Source organism: Gadus chalcogrammus, chromosome 12 (genome assembly GCF_026213295.1).
Source record: "Gadus chalcogrammus isolate NIFS_2021 chromosome 12, NIFS_Gcha_1.0, whole genome shotgun sequence".
Taxonomy (NCBI): Eukaryota; Metazoa; Chordata; class Actinopteri; order Gadiformes; family Gadidae; genus Gadus; species Gadus chalcogrammus.
In genome coordinates this window covers 3,565,119-3,587,560 of record NC_079423.1, presented here as the reverse complement: position 1 = coordinate 3,587,560, position 22,442 = coordinate 3,565,119, and the positions used below count along the sequence as shown (strand labels likewise).

General features: G+C 41.9%; 2 protein-coding genes across 3 annotated transcripts; one reads left to right on the top strand and one right to left on the bottom strand.

The window, feature by feature from the left end:
- Window positions 1–502: 502 nt before the first annotated feature.
- Window positions 503–14,139, bottom strand: LOC130392869 (cytochrome P450 2J4-like). Of its 2 annotated transcripts, none has more exons than XM_056603371.1 (9): window positions 13,880–14,138; window positions 7,844–8,006; window positions 6,849–6,998; window positions 6,536–6,696; window positions 5,969–6,145; window positions 5,687–5,825; window positions 1,637–1,824; window positions 1,402–1,543; window positions 503–1,184 (listed from the first exon to the last, which is right to left on the bottom strand). In XM_056603371.1, exons 1-9 carry the CDS (start codon window positions 14,078–14,080, stop codon window positions 1,009–1,011), a joined length of 1,497 nt encoding a protein of 498 aa, XP_056459346.1. In that variant the 5' UTR covers window positions 14,081–14,138; the 3' UTR covers window positions 503–1,008. The 2 variants fall into 2 exon arrangements, with proteins under 2 accessions (XP_056459346.1, XP_056459347.1); XM_056603372.1 differs by having other exon boundaries at window positions 1,170–1,201; window positions 13,880–14,139.
- A 1,753-nt stretch (window positions 14,140–15,892) lies between these two features.
- On the top strand, window positions 15,893–22,308 carry LOC130392871 (cytochrome P450 2J4-like). The gene is made up of 9 exons (XM_056603374.1): window positions 15,893–16,097; window positions 16,457–16,622; window positions 17,082–17,234; window positions 18,846–19,006; window positions 19,257–19,433; window positions 19,782–19,923; window positions 20,533–20,720; window positions 20,849–20,990; window positions 21,826–22,308. The coding sequence occupies exons 1-9, from the start codon at window positions 15,906–15,908 to the stop codon at window positions 21,999–22,001; spliced, it is 1,497 nt and encodes a 498-aa protein (XP_056459349.1). The 5' UTR covers window positions 15,893–15,905; the 3' UTR covers window positions 22,002–22,308.
- Window positions 22,309–22,442: the final 134 nt, after the last annotated feature.

Sequence of the window (22,442 nt, the reverse complement as noted above, 5' to 3'; positions counted from 1 at the left end):
CACTTGTACACCACAAAATACAGATAGTGATCCTATTAAACGTTAAGTCTTGGGAAAAGAGGAAAGTGTGAACTATGATAAGGCTTGGACAGTGTTGGCCAACAAAGGATCTTACCTTTATGTATTTCTTTTTTATTATTATGTAATGTATGCCTGATTCAGAAGTAATTTGCTGAATAGACAGGCTCAAAGTCTGTTTCAGAGCTAAACATATATTTGAAAAAAATCCTCTCCACATTATTATTCATTGTCTATCTGCCCACTAGTTCTGACGGCCAACATAATCTTACTAAAGCCAGAACTAATGCTTTACCTTTATTGGATGCATAGGTATAGGCCTAGAACATCAGACACTTGTAAAATGCTGTGTAACTCAGAAATTATAGCTGTTTAAAAAAAAAAAAAAAAAAAGCGGATTTATGCATATAATTATCAAAAGTTCAGAAGAAAAGCCATTCCAGTTAAATATTCCAACAGCCGGAATTGCAACATGTAACACAAGTGACCACAACAAGTGTGAATGATTTGTGTATCTACTTTATTGTTTTACATCATTCGAACAAACAATCACCAATTTAAAATGATGTGTTTGTTTATTCAAGGGATGGGCTTTCTGAGAGAAAAAAAAAAATCGATAAAAGGAAGGTAATTTTACTAAAAGGGGTCAACATGATAACACATTTCTAGAATCACATCTCAGGTGAAATGTAATTATCTTCCTAGTCAATTATGTTACTTTATTTGGCTTTTTCATAATGTTACACTGCAAAAATGTAAATAACAAATGAAATAAATGTAATCATATCATCAATGCAAGTTAAAATGATGGAAATTAGCATGCAAATATATTCATCATTTAATCATTAGACTTTTATAACACAATTAGTAAAAGTCTCTCTGGCTCTCATCGTGTTATAATCTCAGAATGGCAAAATGCAATTGATTATAACATATTGGCTATGATGTTATGCTAGTGGTATAATTATGGGGCAGCTTTGGATATTGTCATCAACGTGTTGTGGCACAAAGGCGAAAGGGCTTGGGACAGTGCGTGGTGCCTAATATGTAGTCCAGACTGAGCTTTTCTCCAGGGGGGGCAGAGAAAGAAAACCTCTGAAGGAGGGAGGTGAAGAAAAGATACAGCTCCATCCTGGCCAGCTGTTCCCCAAGACACACCCGTTTCCCTATGAGGACACACACACTCTCACACACACACACACACACACACACACACACACACACACACACACACACACACACACACACACACACACACACACACACACACGCACAAAGAATTTACCCAAACAAACTTGGCCAACAGTAATAAACTGTACAAATTTAAAGTTGCAGGTGGCCCTTTGCCGACCCATCAACGCTACAATAGGAGTAGATACATACCAGCTGAAAAGGGCAGGAAGGCCTCTCTCTTTCTAGCCTGGCCGTTCTTGTCCAGGAAGTGTTGAGGGTTGAAGGAGTCAGGCGTTTCCCACATAGACTCATCATGAAGAACAGAGTTCAGGGTGGCCATCACCATGGTACCCTATTGGAGGAATTAGGGTAATAAGGGCAATAAGGAGATCTTTTCAAAATAAAAGTGTGTTCGGGCCAATAATGACTTCGAATGGGTTTCTACCTTTTGGATGGTGTACTTTCCAAGTTGGGTGTCCCTGTTAGTCATACGGACAACATTGAGAGGTAAGATGTTTCCCATCCTTTGAGTCTCTTGTATGACGGCATTGATATAGGGAGTGCTCTCTCTGTCAGCCCAGCTGGGCTGCCTGGATGTGCCAATTACCGTATCTAGTTCAGCCTGGACCTTCTCTGCATGATAAAAAAATAGTACATATCACTGCCAGTTAAAGTGTTATTTAATCGGGACAAGGATCCTTTTAAATGTATGAAAGACAAAGACAAAGTTGGCCAATTATTATTTTCTGAAATAAGAGAACGTTGAGGGATCCCTCAGATTTTCTGTCAAATAGACGAGCATCACGCTTAAAGGTTGGGTATGGAATTGGCTTTTTTGGCAATTTTTGCAAAATTACTTGAAATCCTTATCATAACCCACTTACAGCCACTGAGTTAGAAGTACTGACATATTAAACAAGTCAATCATCTGTGGAACGGGCAGGGCTCGAAAAACTCCAGCCAATGATTTCCAGAGCCACCGAGTTGCATTGGACAGTAAGTACGTCAATCAAACGGTCGTACTGCACTCCCCCTCCCCCGGGCCCCGCGCGCGACCCCTTCGTGCAGTACTCGTGGCCCAGAGCTCGTGACCCAGAACAAGCTCCTGTTTGTTGTTTTCCTGCGGTAGCTACTGGAACTAGTTAATCCACATTTGGACCTAGCAGTAGAAGACAATTTCCATGGCAGACAAGACGCCACATTCCCCACCACCACCACCACCACCAGCAAAGAGAAGGAAAACTCTTTTTCAGAGAGTAATTGATAATAAAAACGCTGAAAGAGAAAAACTGAAATCAAGAATAATCCTAGGCGCTGCTTATAGTAATGATCATAGTAATGATTTATGTGACCGTTTAATGTTTAGAATATCTGGTGCAACTTACAGCTGAATGTAGTACCATGTTGTTTAACGAAAACCTACGCTAGCCTGGCTCGCTCTCGCGCATCTGTTTTCGCGCTCGTGCATGATTGCGCGTCCAGGTACTTGGAATGGGTGGAGTCAGAGTCAGCGTTGAAGGAGAGGGGGTAGGACCATTTGAGTTGTGTATTTTCAAAATCTGCTGGCGTTTCGCAAATCCCATACCCAACCTTTAAGTGGTTGGCTTTGAGTAAAGTTTAGTGTAAACGCTTAGCAAACCAAAGGTAAAAGCAAACAAAGTATCAACTTCACCCCAGATGGAATCGAGTTTGCTCAACTATCGGCGGGAAAGCGCCCAAGACACATCCTTACTGGAGGCAAGGACCTGGAGGCACAAGCAGGTCCTCCGTTTGCATCACACGTTTTACCAAAAGGAAAGAGAGCTCCCGCCTATGCTCTCCTCCAAAATGTATATAGATTAAGTTACACTACTGCCTTGTGCCAGCAGAATACAAGACTAGGCCAGCTGTAAGAAAGAAAGCCTACTGGACACAGCCCTGGATCATAACAACCAAGATCATCACATCCAATCTACCAAGCTACCTCTGCCATGAGAGGCTCCAGTCTGAGGAGCCTACAAAAAGCAAAAGGCTGAAATATTCGGATCTAGTGGCCAAGGCAGTGCAAATTTGCTTGATAACTAGGGGTGTGTATTGGCATGAACCTCACGATACGATACGTATCCCGATACTTGGGTCACGATACGATACATATCACGATATTGCGATTTAAAGTGTTTATGTATTTCAGATTATATTGATCAGAGGACAAATTGAGTCAAAACCATTTCATTCATAACAGCTATTTTTTATTTCAATGAATGAAACATTAACAATATTTGTTTTATTTCTTACAGCTGAAACACTGAGCTGAAAACTGAAATAAAGTGCACAGTAGTTTTTCACAGTATGAAATCTGAACTGAAGTTCAAATGAAAATAAAATACCTATGTGCATGCAGTAAAAAAGTATAAGAAAATAAAGTGCAGAATAGCCCTTTTGTTCCTCTAATCAAAATAAATAATAAAGTAAACTGGACTGCTGGCAACTTCAGTGCGCGCTGAGAAGACAAATTTAGTGTATGCGCGAAGCATTTAAAATGCGGCATACCGACTAGCTCTGCTGTGCTGGTCATGTCTCTGGCGTTGTCGGTGACAATGGCTGGCTCCTTATCCTGAATGCCCCATTCGTCCACGGCCCTCTTCAGCAAATCCGCGATGTTACTGCCGGTGTGGCTCTCATGCATTGCCCTCGTTTGCAAAACATGCGTAACCATTTCCCAGTGGTCGGAGATGTAGTGGGACGTTATGGTCACATACGACTGTGTGGCTCTGGAGGTCCATCCGTCGCAGGTCAATGCAACTCGTTGCGCAGCGCCAAGGGATGTTTTAACCGCTTTCTGCACCTCTTCATACATCGCGGGTACAGCTGTGTCTACCATGTACCCCTCGTTGTGGTATCTTGTAACGTGGCTCTAAAGTTAGACAGACTATAGATTTAAATGTCTGTGTTGATAGAATAATGTTAGAAATAAAACTAACCTTGCATCGCATGAATCATCGAGGGACTACTTTCTCAGCAGAAGCGGGATTCTACTATGCGCTGGTTAGGTTTGTAACCGAATCACGACAGAAGAACGTAAACAGAGAAGCGTGGGACAGAAGCGCAATTGAACGACTAGGCAACATGATGGTTCAGTGTGCTTTTAGAAATTGTAGAAATAAACGGTACAGATGGGCACCACAAAGTTTCCACCAATTTCCAGTGCGAGATCCAGAAAGGACTCAACTGTGGCTTGTTGCTGCTGGCTTTGACATCAAAACACCGGCTCGTACATGTACGGTTCGTTGGATACAACACATTCCTCATAATCGTCTTCAAAAGCAGATGCATCGCTCACTCCTCCTAACGTGGCCATATCTTGTTAATTTAATACGCTTGTAGAATTCCTTCGTTCACTGTACTCTGCGTTTGTAGCAATGACAGCGGCAGGTAACCTAGGTATCAGTCCGTCGCTGCCGTAGCCTACGTACAGGAATATTAACACTGCTGCTGAGACCCCGCAATTCCCTCAAAATGCAATGCAATGCAAGGTTGGTTATATTTTGCCCGTTGACGTGAGCTAGCCTAGCACGAGCGAACTCTGCAACTAGAAGGACTGAATGAAATGTGTTGAAAACTGTCTCCAGTGATATAGAACACCAATGCTCACTTCGGAATCAGGCCCTATGTCCAAAATTCCGAACTACCCCTTTAACAACAAAGTATCGATATTTGGAGTTGAACAAATCGATATTTTATCGGCCAGCAAAGTATCGCGATATATTGCCGTATCGATTTTTTTACCCACCCCTATTGATAACCCTCTGTGGAGGTTGGCTGCAGAGGCTTTGTAGCCACGCCTTCCATCAGACTACTGAAAGGGAGGGATGTTTGAGCATCATGGAACCTGGGCTGGGACAAAACAACAGGCACTGCCTAATAGAAGGTGCCCTTATTGAGCTCAAGATCACCATAAATCAACATGACCAGTAAAGGGATAAATGTGGGGGCTGCTGCATCCCCTGGAGAAGATGGAGGAACTTTTTTTCATTTAATCATTATTATTTATATTTTGTAATACAAGTTTATAATACCTATTTTAGTGATAATTGTTCTTGCGTGTAGGTTGTTTGGTTTCGTTTAACCTCAGATAAGGCAACCTGTGTGTTCTGACCTATTCTGCAGCATCCACATTGTATTCAATTGATAAATGAATGAAAAGTGCCCCCCTGTCCTTTGAACAGACCCACTTGTTGAAAACCTCTTCCCACTGCTATTGGTAAAGTGAAAAACAGATGGGATGGCTGGAGTAACTATTGAGACCTCCGGGATTTTTTAGGCAGCTACCCATCTGATGACCCCAAAGAGATTCCCCCTACCCCAATCAATACATCATTACATGGATTCATTTGGAGCTGTAATATTGTGTGGATGTAAGCAAACTTCCAAAATGCATAGTTAAAGATTTAAAATTCAACACAATCTGGTCACCTAATGGTCACACAATGAATGCAATGCAAAGATTCTCCCTTACTTTGTATGTCAGGGTAGTAGGACATGAATAGCAGTCCCCAGTGCAAAGTGGTGGTGGTGGTTTCAGTCCCAGCAGCAAATAGGTCCAGTGTACAAACACACAGGTTTTCTATATCAAATCCGGATATGGAATCTTCATTCTACCAAGAACACAGGAACACACAGCAGAGAAACACCAAAATTATATCAATAATAGATTATGTTATATTGAAATTATAGTGGGAAATCAAACGGTCTGCAGGGCAGCTGTGTGAAACATTAACCACCACAGGTACAGACGTACCTTGTCCATTTCTGTGAGGAAGCAGTCGATATAGTCTCTGGGTGATGAGGGGTCATGATCCACTCTGTGCTCTTTGATCTGCTCTTCAGTAAAGGACATAATTGAACGCATCAGAGAAAATATCTTCTGGTGAGGTCCGGGGATATGTCTCATCAGCCATGGAACCATGTTGAACACCTACAGAGAACATAAAGGTCTATTTAGACAGGAAAACTTCAACTCAAACCTGCGTCCAATACATCCATTTCATGTACGGTCATTCTGGTATAGCATATTATGTACTCTATTGTTGTCAATCATCCAGTGGCTATTATATGATCTGTGTACCCATCTTAATTGACAACATGCTGGTTATTCCGATGACAGATCATGACAACTGAAAGATGCAATAAACACAGCATACAAAGATCTCCAGCATCACATATGCACCTCATTGACTGATACTGCTGGAAAGATTAATTCTGTAGTCCATGGTTAAGGTTAATATAGGCTAAAATACCTTCAGAATGTATATCAATTCAATAACTTCAAATAATAATACTGGACTTGTATTGGTAAAGGACTTACCTGTGCCGATGTTTGTCCTTCAAGGTAAAACACCTCACTGAGGTTCTCAATCATAGTCTGATGCTTCTTGTCAGTGTACTCAAAGTGTTTCCCAAACACCAAACAGCAGATGATATTGGATGATGCCTTGTTCAGTGCCATTTTAGGATCGAAAGGGGCTCCTAAGACGGTGAGAATCTTATTATAAGTGCTATGGGGGTTGCGTCCTAGGTTGCTTTTTAAACCAAAAATTGCACATTTACTCAATCGACACTTCTATGACCTATAACCACCTACCTCTATAGAAGGTATGAAAGCACTCCAGTAGGCCTACCTTTCTGCTGAGCAAAGACCTCAGTCAGGTACTGGCACTCCTGCTGGATGGACGGTTCCAGACTCATTTTACCCAATCCAAAGTTTCTGAGTGTGTGCAGGGCAAACCTCCTCTGCTTCCTCCATTGGTAACCATTTGACAACACCAGACCTGTTGGAAATATAAAACATCAGGGACCTGGTTAAGTGATTTATTAGTTTGATAGTTTAAGCTCTAGGGTTAGGGTTTGGGTTAGGGTTAGGGTTAGGATTAGTTACTGTACTGTTATTATTATAAACAGCAGGGAGATTCCACAAACAAAGCTGTGATAGTTGATGGTTATGAAGTCATTTCTGATATTTGCAACTCGGTTAGCTTTTCTTTTTATTCATTATAGATTTTGTTCATTTAACAGAGAACTATACAAAACAGCACAATAAGGCACATATAATAAATAAAAAAAAAGTGGGACTTAGAGTAAAGCATAGCAGTGTTTCCCCCAGGAAATGTCTTAGTGAAGGTGGTCGAAGAGCGCGGGGGGGGGGCTGAGGGGGTTTCAGTTCGCAATATTACAACCACCAGTTGCCGCCGTTTCAATTCCATTCAAAAAGCTTGATGGCACGACTATTGTTTTGTGCACAGTATTACCAATGCATTATTTATCTTTATTTTTAGTACCTGATGGAAGTATGTTTTCTTTCCCTACAAGTTTTGTACTTTATTAATGCATAATAATTTAAAAATATCTGAAAAAATCTAAATTCATTGGTAGTCAAGGCGGGGCCCTTTTGTTGTTAAGGAGGCAGGCTTAACCATACAGTGCTGGGGGAAACACTTCATAGAAATTTGGTATTTTTACTTGAAGACCCATACAGATAGAAGAGAATAGAATAGTAAAGCCCTTCTCAATCTCCAAAAAGCGATTGATTGTTGCCAGTCTCTCCCTCTGGATAAAAAAAGGTGTCTACTGATTAAGTGTAATTTTGGGATGTTTTTAAGACATGCAAGCACAATACCTTTATTTCCAATGACCTCTTCAAACAATGGTATACTTGGGCGATCCACATAGTCTTCGCCTTTCTCGACCAAGGCTTCCCTCACAAGCTTGTATCCGTTGACAACCACGACCCTTCCACCCATCATTCGAAGACTAAAAATGGGTCCATATTTCTCAGCAAACTAAAATAGAAAATGGAGATGTCATTAAAGTCCAGGGATAGGATCCCTGTTCGACATGATTATGTGTGTGTTCAAATCCGTATGCCATTGCTTAATTGTTCTACTTCAAACGTATTTCGAAGCCTACGTTGATCAAAACATAACCCTCCCAGGCCCTCCCCACGGAGAACACGGACCAGGACGGGGAATTGTTGGCGACAGAAAGAGAGGGCTGGACATTCAATAACATTGGCTTCTTGATAGAGGGGTATCCGTTTGCATTCCATGGTTAGGATATTACTTAGTCAAATTCTTCTTCAACATTCCAAATTGGTTATCCTTGTTGTTGTAGTTGTTGTTCTTTTCTATTGTATTATGTGAATGACTTTCTGCGGGGACTGTGATCCTATGCTGTTAAGTGTTAACTGGCGTCCAGAGGAAGTAAAGGGACCAGTATTCGACTGCGGTCAAGCGAGCCGCCATTCGTTCATCCGCGGTTAAGCCAGCCGTCACACAAAATCTTTGTGCGCCTTTACTCTAAACAGCCTTTGTGTGGTATCTCGCAACGTTTTCAAAATAAAACACTTCACCTACGTGTGTAGATATTATTACGTATTTTAAGAATCTAAACTACCCACACATAGACCCAATGAAGCAGGACCAAACATATAAGCCGTAAATACCATACATAGCCACAAGGGGAGCAAGACCTTACTGAAGGCTGTAATAAATACTTTAGCCACAGAAGGCAGCACCACAGACCAGGCGAGAAAAGCCGAGGGTTATCTCACATCGGCTCCCCCCACTACTTCCGGACCGCGCTGATCAGACCATAGCAGCCTACAGATCCACATTGTCCTCAGAACTCTCTCGGCAGCGATTAGACATAGATGGGTTTATGTTTTTGATCAGCTAGGAGAATATTCGCACGTGCTTAGAATACATCTTCAATCTCTCTTTGCTTCAGAGTATCAGTTTACCATACCGAAAATACTTTATACAAATAAAGTCTCTTTAAAGCTATTCCTTTGGATTCGATCACTTTCCTTGAAGAACTCTGCAATATATAGAACACCAGCTGTCTTACGGCGGCGTCTAGAACGTCCGCACTTGGGTCAGCTGCTCACCCATAACATTGTGTTGGTAGTGGTACATGTACTTTTTAAATAACCATAACTTGATACATTTTCAACCGGTTAACCAACGGTTTGGTTTCTTACAAACGTTATTAACGTGGTTATAATATTGTACCTATTTTAGAACATTATTCAATTTTTTTAGAATCTAACATAATTATTCATCAGTATCAAGTATGCAGTGCCGTAACTACAGCTGCCGTTTATAGCAAAGCAAACCGTTTGAAAATGTAGCAAGTTGGTTATGGTTATTTAAAAAGTACATGATGTACCACTACCAAGTCAACACAGTGTTATGGGTGAGCAGCTGACTGTGGCAAGTTGGCCGCCAGTGCGGACCTTCGACTCCATTGGCCAGCAGAATATGCACGTGTACGTTTTTCAAATGACATTTTCTCAAAATCTATACAGTAAAATCAATTGGTTCCTTGTGTACAAGTAGTCAGTACAAAAGCTAGTATGGTCAAATCAGTCAGTGCCTGAACTTATGTGAAATTCGGTCTATAGCTCACCTCAAAGTGCTGACATAATGCAATTTGCAAAGGCGAGAATATGCATGTGTACGTCTTTCAAATGACATTTTCTCAAAATCGATACAGTAAAATCAAATGGTTCCTTGTGTACAAGTAGTCAGTAGGCCTACCAGGCACGGCGTTATGGGTGGGCCTGACGGACCCAGGCCCACCCATTGTTCAACAGGCCCACCCAAAACTTTTCTTAAAAAAAAAGAAAAAAAAATAGTAGGCCTATATATTATATTTATTGCACGGCTCTTTTCAATGCTGTGGAACGAAAGTGTCAAGGGAAGTGTTTTTGCCTCTGAATCACGTCTTTGATATCACTCCGCAAGTATTCATGCGGGTCAACCCCACCCAGCGTATTCGGTTGCTAAGCAACGTAAACGTCTTACGCAGACTATTTCGCTGCTAATCAACACTACGAATGGTAATATAAAAATTTGTGTAAAAATTGTCTAAATATGTATTTTTAAATAAAAGAAGAAAAGTGGTTAAGTCTAGGTTGATGTTTCGGCACGAGTTCAGCAGACAGTTACAGACACACTAGCTAAAGCCTCCAAGTGAAGTGATCTGAAAGTGTAAACATCATTCCAGTAAAGGACAATGTTGCAGCCGTCATTGTTTAGGTACCTTAAACGTACACGAACGGTCTCGGAGTCATCACTGCAACCACCAGCGCCAGGAGATGAAGGAGAGCTGAGATCCACAACACCGACATCTTCCTCTCTGGCACCCCAGGATGCTAGCGCGACCAGCGCCGATTCTATCGCCTCTGCCTCTGCCTCTGACCCGCAAGTGGATGATAGCCCTGTGGATCTGTCTCCGGTGGATGAGCCCGCAACTCAACCAGTGCTTAAGTATCCAGTCACAGTGATGGGTGACAAAGCAAGGAGTTTCTCCAAAAACTGGTATAGCAGATACAATTTCCTTGAGTACAGCATTAAGATGGATGCAGTCTTCTGTAAGATGTGCAGGCACTTTGGTGAGCGGGGCAGGGAGGAGAAGTTTAGCCAGATTGGATACCGGGACTGGAGGCACCTCAATCACGTTGGTTTAAAGCACCAAAATAGCAAATCGCACACGTTTGCATTGGATACATTTAACAATTACAGGCTGTCAATGTCTGAGCGTGGCTCTGTCATCCATCAACTCAACAACACAGATGGAAGACAGGGTGAAATAATAGAGAGGAATCGGGAGCACATCAAAGTCATTCTCGACGTTCTTATCACTTGTGCCAAACAAGAAGTACCCCTGCGTGGCAACCGAGAGAATGATGAGCTCAAAAACCCAGGTAATTTCCTTGAATTTTATAGACTTGTCTGCAGGCATGACAAAGCAACTCAAGAGCGACTAGATGCAGCCCTAGCAATGCAAAGATGGTCAGTCACGAAATTCAAAATGACCTGTTGGATGCTGCGTGCACTCTCCTGTTGCGACGGATTAAACGTGAACTGCATGAGGGATCTTTCTATGCTATTTTAGCAGACGAGTGTAAGGATGTATCTAAAAAGCAGCTGGTCGCCGTTTGCTTACGGTATGTTCACATGGGGACTGTGCGAGAACGCGCTGTTGGCTGTTGCAAGTGTATTGCATGGAAGAATACATTGGCCTCGTAGACACAGACAACATGACTGCTGTTGCGATAGCACAGAAAATATTGGAAGTTGTCGCACCTTTTGGACTAGACCCAAGCCTTTACGTCGGTTTTGGGCTTGATGGTGCATCGGTGATGTCTGGGCATAAGGGGGGTGTCCAAGCCATCCTTAAAGGCACCTTTGAAAATGCTGTCTACGTGCAATGTCATTCGCATAGGTTAAACCTCGTCCTGTCAGCTGTGGCCCGGACATCGCTGGATGCCTCAACTTTCTTTGACTCTCTCAACACCTTGCACAACTTCATGTGCGGCAGCGAACGTCATGCCCGTTTTCTTAACGTGCAAAGAGAGATGCGACCCGATCATAGGTTATTGGAATTGGAGCGCGGGTGTGACACCAGGTGGGATTCAAGATCGGCCGCTGTGACAAAGGTTTTCATTCTGTATGATGTTATCGTTGAGTTGCTGGCACAGTACGCGGAAGAGAGGGGGCAGAGTGAAATTGAGGCACAGTCACTCCTTCAGCAGATCAGAACAAAAAAGTTAAACTTCCTCCTTGTAGCCTACTTTTCAAGCAGTTGTTCAGTAAATCAGACTTCACGTCTAAAAGCCTCAGTCCATCACCGCATCAGTGACAGACACAATTGATTTGATTGAGAACCTCAAACAAGAACTGACAGACATTCGCTCAGGTGACTCTGCGTTCTTAAACATGTTGGCAACAACAAATAAGATGATGGAGGATCATGATGTCAAGAACTGGGATGTACTCAGTTTGCCCTCCCGCTCAAGAAATCTCCCAGGCCCATGCAATGAGGACGTTATCCCGAATATCCATGCCTTCTTAAAAGCTCTGATTACACTGCCAATGACATCCTGTTCAGTTGAACGCGTCTTTTCCAGTGTCAACCGAATTAAAACGGCCAATAGGAGCGACATGCTCACAACTCGCCTTATGTCCCTCTGTCTGTTGACATTTGAGAGAGAGCTTACAGTAACTCTCGACTTCGATGAAATCATTGACATTTTTAAGAGCAAACCCCGCCGATTACTCCTGTAAATGAATTAATACATTTTCTTCTCATGCTCTCTCTTCTTCCCATGCCTATCTATTTTCATGTTTGGCAATCTTTTAAGCCTGCCTGTTGGCGCAAGACTACCCAGTTGTTATTTTAATGTTCTGCCCTTAAGGATATTGTTTGCCTGATAAGTTAAAGGCTTCTGAAATGCTTTGTTTTTGAAATGCAGCTAAATAAATGTTATTGATGCTTGATCCTTTGCAAAATCGCATTATGTCAGCAATTTGAAGTGAGCTATAGACCGAATTTCACATAAGTTCAGGCACTGACTGATATGACCATACTAACTGTCGTACTGACTACTTGTACACAAGGAACCATGTGATTTTACTGTATAGATTTTGAGAAAATTTCAGTTGAAAAACGTACATGTGCATATTCTCGCCTTTGCAAAATTGCATTATGTCAGCACTTTGAGGTGGGCTATAGACCGAATTTCACATAAGTTCAGGCACTGACTTATATGACCATACTAACTGTCGTACTGACTACTTGTACACAAGGAACCATGTGATTTTACTGTATAGATTTAGAGAACATTTCATTTGAAAAACGTATACATGCATATTCTCGCCTTGGCAAAATTGCATTATGTCAGCACTTTGAAGTGAGCTATAGACCGAATTTCACGTAAGTTCAGGCACTGACTGATATGACCATACTAACTGTCATACTGACTACTTGTACACAAGGAACCATGTGATTTTACTGTATAGATTTAGAGAAAATATCATTTGAAAAACTTACACATGCATATTCTGCTGGCCAATGGAGTCGAACGTCCGCACTGGCGGCCAACTTGCCACAGTCAGCTGCTCAACCATAACACTGTGTTGGTAGTGGTACATGTACTTTTTAATTAACTATAACCACCTTGCTACATTTTCAAACGGTTTGTTTTGTTCTAAACGTCAGAGATGTAGTTACGGCACTGCATATTTGATACTGATGAATAATTATGTTAGATCCTTAAAAAAAATGGAATAATGTTCTAAAATAGGTACAATATTATAACCACGTTAATAACGTGGTTATTTCTTTGTAAGAAACCAAACCGTTTGTAAACCGGTTGAAAATGTAGCAAGTTATGGTTATTTAAAAAGTAGGCCTACATGTAGGCTACCACTACCAACACAATGTTATGGGTGAGCAGCTGACTGGCAAGATGGCAACAAGTGCGGACGTTCTAGACGCCGCCGTAAGACAGCTAGTGTTCTATATATCTACACACGTAGGTGAAGGGTTTTATTTTGAAAACGTTGCGAGATAGCACCCAAAGGCTGTTTAGAGTAAAGACGCACGAAGATGTTGTGTGACGGCTGGATTAACCGCGGATGAACGAATAGCGGCTCACTTGACCGCAGTGGAATTCACGTGGTGGTGGACCGAGATCAGGCTCAATGACCCTCTCCGTTTAGGAATACAAATGAATAACTAACGTTACTGACTAATTGACTACCAAAGTTTTAACAGCTCGGTTGATGTTTAAGCACTGCTACGGACACACTACTAAACCCCACTCTACGTTTAACAGATTTAGCTCAGATTCGTGCAACACACATACCTTGTCAAACTGCAGATGTATATGGCTGGGGTTGATTCGGTGGACGTCCCCAATGAAAGGGATAGCCCAGGGTCCCGGAGGAAAATCAGCCGGGACTCTGTACTTTAAATAATCAGCAAGGAGCAGGAAAACCAAGACGAATATAAATACACATTTGGTGTCCATCCACTCCAGGGCTAATATTTCATAGAACAACGCCATTGCTTATGCACCTGCTCTAGCCCGACCGCTTGAAAGTAGAACAAAGGTTAAGACAGATGTGTGTCCGAGTTTGTGCACATATAGCACAGTGCAGGCAAATCCATGCATGTGCATGGTAGTAAGATTACAATAAAGTGATAATACAATTTTGATAATAATAATGTGGAAACCCCAGTCGATAATGTAACAAATCTCTGAGGCATAATATAATAACATTTTGCCTATAATTTTACAACGTAAAACATTCGATCACCACAAATGACTCTTTAAAGCAGTGCTGACATTTTAATATTTTTTAACCATTCAGCGAACAAAAGCTAACAGGCTGATTATCATTTGTCATCAAAACGCCCACTGAAGTGGTGTGAGAAATACCGACTTTCTACTCCTCATTCACATATAAGGTAATTTACATTTCCTACAGAGAAAATACTACCTCAGGGGTAGTATTATTCCGGAGATTTTCAGGATAGGTTGTCAGGATATTTTGTTCACACATAGGCCTACGGGCCGTAAGGAGAATATCAGAATGTACACGTGTGTCTGAAAGCAGCTAGTGTGTGAGCATTTGATTATATTATAAAATGTCTCGATTTATGTTAACAGGGGTAATTGTTCAATGGAAAGTGTAGTATACAATGCATGCAAATCAATTATTAAATAGCTTTTACTGTTATTCAGGGCTGAAAAGTGCATTGAAATTTTAAAATGCAAGGCAACTACTATTGGTTAATTGAAAAATAATAATCATCATGTGATTAAACACCTCTTCCAGTGTCCATGCCAAGACAGGCAGCAGTAGCCTACAGTCACACGTAGCATACACACAAAATATAATAAAAATAAAACATCTAAAACAGTCCATAGGGGGGTGGGGGTGATATCAATATCGTAAGACATTTGGGGAGGCTCAAGGAGGAGTAATATTACATTTGAGAAACAAAGTGTAGTCTTGTGGTGTACATAATTCACCATACTGTGTTATTGACATGTTTTCGTTCTGTGTTATAGGGCCACTGTCTCTTTAAGAATCACGTGACTTCTGTGTTGATATGCTGGTCGGTGCGATGTTTGAATTTAACGCTTTTTATATTTTTTACGGTTTTTATATGACAAAATGAACGACCCGCTGTTGCTTGTCGAGGTGAGAAATTGCCTCTTCCCTTATTTTATCGCTATTTCTACAGTCTATAGACAGAACATGTTACCTGACAAAGTTTGTCGACGTGTTTAAAAACATAACGTCTTACCTGGGCGACTGTCGCATTGGTGTGTGCGCATGCGTGTGTTCTTACCTGCGCGTGTACCGATGGTGGAGCCGTTAAAAGTCTTTACTTGTTCGTGTGCGTGTGTGTGCACGCGCGTATATACAATTCCCCTCCTTTTGCTTCATAGTTACCATACCGAAACTTTACCAAATAAAGTCAGTTAAAAGCGATCCTGATTCGAGTACCTTTCCTTAAAGAACGCGACAATATCGCCTGTGCATATATCGTGATATATCGCCTATGCTTATGTCTTGGGAAAATATAGGGAAGTGGTAATGACTGACATGCTCAAAGTCTTTGTTTCAGAGCTACATTATATACAAAATCCTTCCTCTCCACATTATTCATTTCTGCCCACTATGTCTGACAGCCAAACTAATACGATACGATTGTGATTGAAAATGGTCATATTCTGTGAATCCGTATATTTTAGGATGTGTTTCCTCCCCCCATCACTCCCTCTTTTGTGGGTATGTGTCTGTGAGAGAGTGACAGAGACACGAAGAGAGACACATACCAACCTCTCAGTGGCCGTCTCCTGCCTGTTTCCACTCACAATGTGGCTCCAGGATGTGTTTGTGGGTCTCAACCTCAGTGGGGTCCTGCTCCTCACCTTCATTACTCTACTGATGATGGATCTACTGAAGAACAGAAACCCCCCCAACTATCCTCCAGGACCTCTAGCTCTCCCGTTGGTGGGCAACGTTTTCAACATTGACCCCAGGCAACCTCACATTTACCTAACCAAGGTAGGCTTATTTTTACCCTACGTCAGTGTACTGTTCCATTCAACCTGGAGGTAAACACGTGAAAAACAGCACTCATGCTGAATATTGTTCAGTACGAAATCTGTGATTTGGTATAACATGATAGTAATAGCTATTCAAAAGAGTTACAAATTGAACCACACGCTAAAGAACATATAGTTATATAAGTTAGATTTTTTTATGTAAAAGCAATCTTTATAAGCTAAAGTTTTATTCAAGCTATTTTTTTTTTGCCAGCTGAACTTGTTTTTCCAGAAACAATGAGCTGTGAGTCATGCGTGTTATTGCTGTCACATGCTGGTCAACAACAGACACCTTATGCTCTAATCCTACCTCCTCAGATGGCCGTTGTTCATGGGAATGTGTTCAGCATGCGTCTGGGGAGAGACAAGACAGTGTTTGTGTCCGGGTACAAGATGGTGAAGGAAGCCATCGTGACGCAGGCAGACATCTTTGTGGATCGACCGTACAGCCCTATGGCTACCAGGTTGTACTCAGAGAACATAGGTAAGAACATAAGCCATACTCACTCTCACACACACACACACACACACACACACACACACACACACACACACACACACACACACACACACAAATACTCATGCATGCCCCCCTTACACACATGCATGATTGCACTCCCCCAACCATTCTATTGCACGAACACACACACACACACACAAACACACACACACACACACACACACACACACACACACACACACACACACACACACACACACACACACACACACACACACACACACACACACACACACACCCCTACTCCCATCATTCTACTGTAAGCACACACACACACACACACACACACACCAAATTGACAAACGTAGGTCATCCTCAATATCATGCTACTATGTGTAAATACACACATACGCCCTCACAAGCAACAATATCCTCCCTAACATCGATGCATTCTCTTCCTCCCCGGTGTCTCCTTCCCCTCAGGGGGGTTCTTCTTCAGCAATGGGCCGCTGTGGAAGAGGCAGCGGCGGTTTGCCATCGCCACGCTACGCAGCCTGGGACTGGGGAGGAGCTGCCTGGAGGACAGCATCTGTGAAGAGAGCCATCACCTGCAGCTGGAGATGGAGGGCATGAGAGGTGGGTCCAGTGGAGCAGACAGAGGGGACCCCCAACACAAAGAGGATAAAAAAGAGGGAATGATGGCCTCATGAGACCAAGATCGCCATCGGTCCGGCTGGATTCAATCCTGTTTAATGCGTTTTCCAAAGATTTTAAAATATGAGGACCAACCAGCACTTTTATTCTCCCAACAGGGAGGATAAAAATAATGTGGGGGTGCCATAGAAAAGTTTGTGGAAATATACATCAGAATGTTAAAAGATTAACAGAAATCTGATCGAAACGCTTTTTTCCAGATTGCAATATGTTTTCGTTACCTCCAACCAGATTCGTCAAGAGTAAAGACCTGATTGGCTGGAACTTTTTGAATAATGTAAGGCTGCGGCCATATTTGGAAAGCAATTACTCCCCAACAACGGCCGGAGTGATGCTTAGTGAAACGCAAACCTTTGTGTCAAGATAGTCTCACTAGGCTAGGGTTATGCGTAAATCAGAAAAAAAAACATACTTTTTGTATTGTTCACAATCCATGTCGATTTATTCATTCACTTCATTTCACAGCATTAAACAGGAGGAAGGAAGATGAGAGCCAACACACTGATAAATGACCTAAATCCCAATAGCCAATACAAAATTGATAACAAAAACGTAAACATAAATGTAAACAAAATATTCCAAAGCCAATAGCAAGGCCAATACGTCTTTCTCAATGGTGTAATATTTAGATGGTGCCTATTAAACGTATGAGAAAATAAACAAACTGGGGGATCCAATGCCATCTGTCTAATATATAAGATAACAATGGATCTAGCAAACCTATCAAACATAAAAGGAAAAATGCAAAGGAAAAACCTCACGCTAACTGCCTGGGAGGTTCAGATTATCTAACTTCCGTGACCGACAGCGGACAAAATAAAATAGTGGAAGCTATATAGCTACTCTTGCTCTTAGCTGAACGTGCAGTAAGTAACCACCAAGAGCAACAAGAAATATAATATCTTTAACAATATTGACAAAAGTGTGCCAGCGTCTGTGCTCAGATGAGAGAGCGAGAGAGCCGCCATCTTCCACTTGGCTTTATATGCATGGGGGCGGCGCCAACAATCAGGGCGAGCCAAACGGCAACCTGCAGCCACAATGCTCCGCCTCCAGGAGGTGATTGATATGATTGAGTGCAGGAGGCAATAGCAAGACATTAGTGCAAAACAAACAAAAACAGCACAAGACCCAGCACTACCACGTAACACATGGTTACAAAGAGAGAGATACTAGCAAAACGTTTTTAAATGTTGTGGCAGTTCTCCCCTTGCTGGGAACTGATGAGGGGGATGAGATTATTTGTGGAACCGGATAGGCGGGATAATGGCGAAAGTGGATGATGATGACAGAGAGACAGCAAGACTGCAAAATACAGGGTCTGAGTCGAGGCAAACCACACAAATTCTCAGAAAGAAACTGGCATGAACTGGCGAGATCATGGCGAGATCGTGATGGTCTAGTCATGAGCGTATAGATGAATGTGTCAGTGCAGTCTTCTATTCTCATTTTGTTTTATATAACATTTCTGACCGTTCCCAGAGAACCTTTTCCTAAAGATCACAAACAACCATAGTTTTATTTGATTTTCAGGTGAGCCATTTAACCCGGCACAATTGTTCAACAATGCCGTGGCCAACATCATATGCCAGATGGTGTTTGGAAGACGTTTCGAGTACGACGACAAGAACTTCCAGACCATGCTGAAGAACTTGATTGAACTGGCCCATCTGGAAGGTTCTATCTGGGCTCACGTAGGACATAAGCCACCACTTTATATTTTTTATTTTTAACCAAATGGTTGACTAAGTTTAAAAATAGACCGACATCTAACCAATTGCTGGTGTATTCTTATCCTAGAGATTATCAAAGACATGAATGCAAAACAGGAACCGATTGAAACAATTTCATGTCATACACCCTTTATATGTTATCTATAGTCTATTGACATATGTCAGATCAACTGTAGGACATGACCAGCCCTCTGCCTCTCTCCCATTGTAGTTGTACGATGCCTTTCCTACCCTGATGAAGCACCTACCTGGCCGCCACAATGAGATCTTCAGCAACTTCCGATCCCTGGAAACTCTTATCCGCGGAGAGCTGGAGAGACACAAGCTGGACATGGACCCCAGCAACCCCCGGGACTACATGGATGCTTTCCTCATCGAGATGAAGAAGGTGAGGCCAGATCTTGACCTGACTGTTTTGATTTAGGCCATGGTCTAGCACCCTGGCCTAGTACAATTTAAATAATTCCAGGAAACATTTATATCCTATGAAATATTATTACTAAATTTTAATAAATTATTCAATAAACCATTATGTGGTCATGGCTGTGCATTTGTAACCTTTTTTTAATCATGTTTATTTAATTTGTCTGTATAGGTCATGTGATTGTGGGATTTAGGGTTTCTCTTGCAAAATAAGTGATTAACCTCAAAGGGGTTAAATAGTCAAATGGTTACAAAATAGTAATTTCACAGGACTCCAAGGAAAGTTGCTCAACATCATCTTTCTCTATGGCAGCACAGAGAAGCCCCTGAGCTGGGTTTTGATGAAGACAATCTTGTTCTGTGTTGTCTGGACCTCTTCCTGGCTGGAAGTGAGACTACATCCAAGACTCTGCAGTGGGCCCTCATTTACCTGATAAACAACCCACATATTCAGGGTGAGGACCTCACACAATTTGTGCCAGATACCCAAGATGTGGGGCAGGTGTAGTACTAGAATGTTCATCTCCCAGCTGAGGGGTACCTTCCACTCTCTCATAAAAAGTGCCTTTCCTCATGTGTGAAATTAAACAAGATTAAACTATAGAAATTTGAAACATGGATTTTTTTTTCAAAAGCTATGAATAATAGTAGTTTCCATCATACAGTATATTACTATAATTGTAAAGGTAACAACCGCATCTAAGTGTTAAAATTGTGCTTTTAAGCAACAATATTAACAAAATAGTCATCCAGGGGAGAATCCCGTCTGTCTGTCTGTCTGTCTGTCTGTCTGTCTGTCTGTCTGTCTGTCTGTCTGTCTGTCTGTCTGTCTGTCTGTCTGTCTGTCTGTCTGTGTCTGTGTGTGTGTGTGTGTGTGTGTGTGTGTGTGTGTGTGTGTGTGTGTGTGTGTGTGTGTGTGTGTGTGTGTGTGTTGCAACCAATATTCTGTTTGTCTTCCATCATATCATGCATAAACATTAACCTCACTAATTTGCAAACCCTGGCTTAGGCCCTATATGCCCTGATCTCAATTCACAAGTCGTATTGGATCTTTCCCTCTGCAGAAAAAGTCCAGTTGGAGATAGACACAATTGTCGGACCGGCCCGAAAGCCCAGCATGGCAGACAGACCCAGCATGCCGTACACAGACGCCGTCATCCACGAGATCCAGAGGATGGGGAACATTGTCCCACTCAACGGGCTCAGAAGGGCTTCCAAGGACACAACTCTCGCGGGATACTTCATACCAAAGGTGCAAGGAGGTGAAAATCAAGTTGACTTGGAAGTTGTCCAATGCATGTATAGATCTGAATCAATTATGTGTGTATTTGTGTGTATGTGTATGTGTATGTGTATGTGTATGTGTGTGTGCACATGCAGGGTACGACTTTGATGCCCAACCTGACGTCTGTGCTGTTTGATAAGACTGAATGGGAGACACCAGACATTTTCAACCCTGCACACTTTCTGGATGCGGACGGAAAGCTTGTGCGGAGGGACGCATTCCTGCCTTTCTCTGCAGGTGATTCAAGCTCAAATCCCAGCCAAGAGCTGCAGATGATATCCCTCTAGGTAGAGGTATAATAGGCAGAGGGAGGCTCAGAATCTCAGAAAAGACTATCTTTATATAAGAGTGTTGTCATATTTGAGATCAGGAAACCTCACCTAACTAGCAGAGCGTCCAGAGAGTTTTCTCAATCTCCTCCCTAGCACTACTTACATATTATCGGCTCGAGATCATTTTATTTGTATAGCCCTCATCACAGTTACAGTCTCAAAGGGCTTTCAAGGCCATCCTTAATATTTTATGAACCCTAACCCTTGCCACTTGGCCCTTTTATTATCAAGGAACAAGCCTTTAGAAGTTATGCAGAGTTATCCAGCCCTTCTTCCAGTGTGTGTGTTCACATTATCAGTCAAACCGTCAAAAGACAATGGTCTGTGTCAAGAAACATAAGGACCAATACAATACAACAATAACCATTTACTCCACTACAGTCCCCTAAACATAAAACTCTTAACAAACCAACCTTTTGCACAAAGACAAACACAACAGGGCACTAAAAATATGTTTATATTTCAGTTAATTCATATTTTTCTTTTGCCTTTTTCACAATTCATCTGCTTTGACAATGTAAACATTGGTATCCCATGCCAATACAACTTATTTTGAATTTGTATAAAAACTAGTATTGTGCATAAATACAAAGTGCTGGTTCAGTTCCATCAATAATCTATATTCATGCATTTTGACATGATGAAACCTTGGAAGGGCGATGCAGCATGAATGCTTCATTTAAGGAACACATTAATTAAAATATCACCCTGTCCTTCTCCCACGTTTTGTTTGTCCCCAGGTAAACGTGCTTGTCTCGGGGAGAGCCTGGCCAGAATGGAACTCTTCTTGTTTTTCGTGAATTTGATGCAGAAGTTCAGCTTCTCAACACCGGAAGGTGTGGAGCTGAGCACGGAAGGAATCATCGGAGCCACGCGCTCACCCCATCCGTTCAAGATATATGCCATGCCCCGCTGAGCTTGTGCATAATAACCAACGGACCGGTAGACCAATACCAATGGACTTGCTAAGTCTTTACATCTTTGTTCTATGACGATGCTTCTGTGAATAGGGTCTTTACTCCCTTTAAACTCAAACTAACACAAGTATATTTATTAAACCCCTTGCTTTACCAGAGTATGTGTAAGTAGCAAAGTCAATTCTATTTCAAGTTTTCCTGAGAACCAAGCACCATCAAACTGCGGTATTTCTTCAGCAATGCTTGTGCAATACACTTTGTTTTTCACTTTTATGGTGCATTGTATAAAAAAAATAAAAGATTAGGCAACCCACTGTCAATATACCGAACTGCATATTTCAGGTGGACCAAAGGGTGTTCCAAAGGTTCATCAACTTATTTCTGCTGGCCTGCTGCCCTTATCCGTCCTGATTGGAACCTGAACCAGCTTCAATACAGCT

Coding starts and splice junctions, on each gene's coding strand:
- LOC130392871 (XM_056603374.1), top strand. CDS start 15,906: ATGTGGCTCCAGGATGTGTTTGTGGGTCTCAACCTCAGTGGGGTCCTG. Junction 19,924..20,532: donor AAACAACCCACATATTCAGG/GTGAGGACCTCA, acceptor TTCCCTCTGCAG/AAAAAGTCCAGTTGGAGATA. Junction 20,721..20,848: donor CGGGATACTTCATACCAAAG/GTGCAAGGAGGT, acceptor GTGCACATGCAG/GGTACGACTTTGATGCCCAA.
- LOC130392869 (XM_056603371.1), bottom strand. CDS start 14,080: ATGGCGTTGTTCTATGAAATATTAGCCCTGGAGTGGATGGACACCAAA. Junction 6,146..6,535: donor AAGGACAAACATCGGCACAG/GTAAGTCCTTTA, acceptor TGTTCTCTGTAG/GTGTTCAACATGGTTCCATG. Junction 1,825..5,686: donor CTACTACCCTGACATACAAA/GTAAGGGAGAAT, acceptor TTTATCATGCAG/AGAAGGTCCAGGCTGAACTA.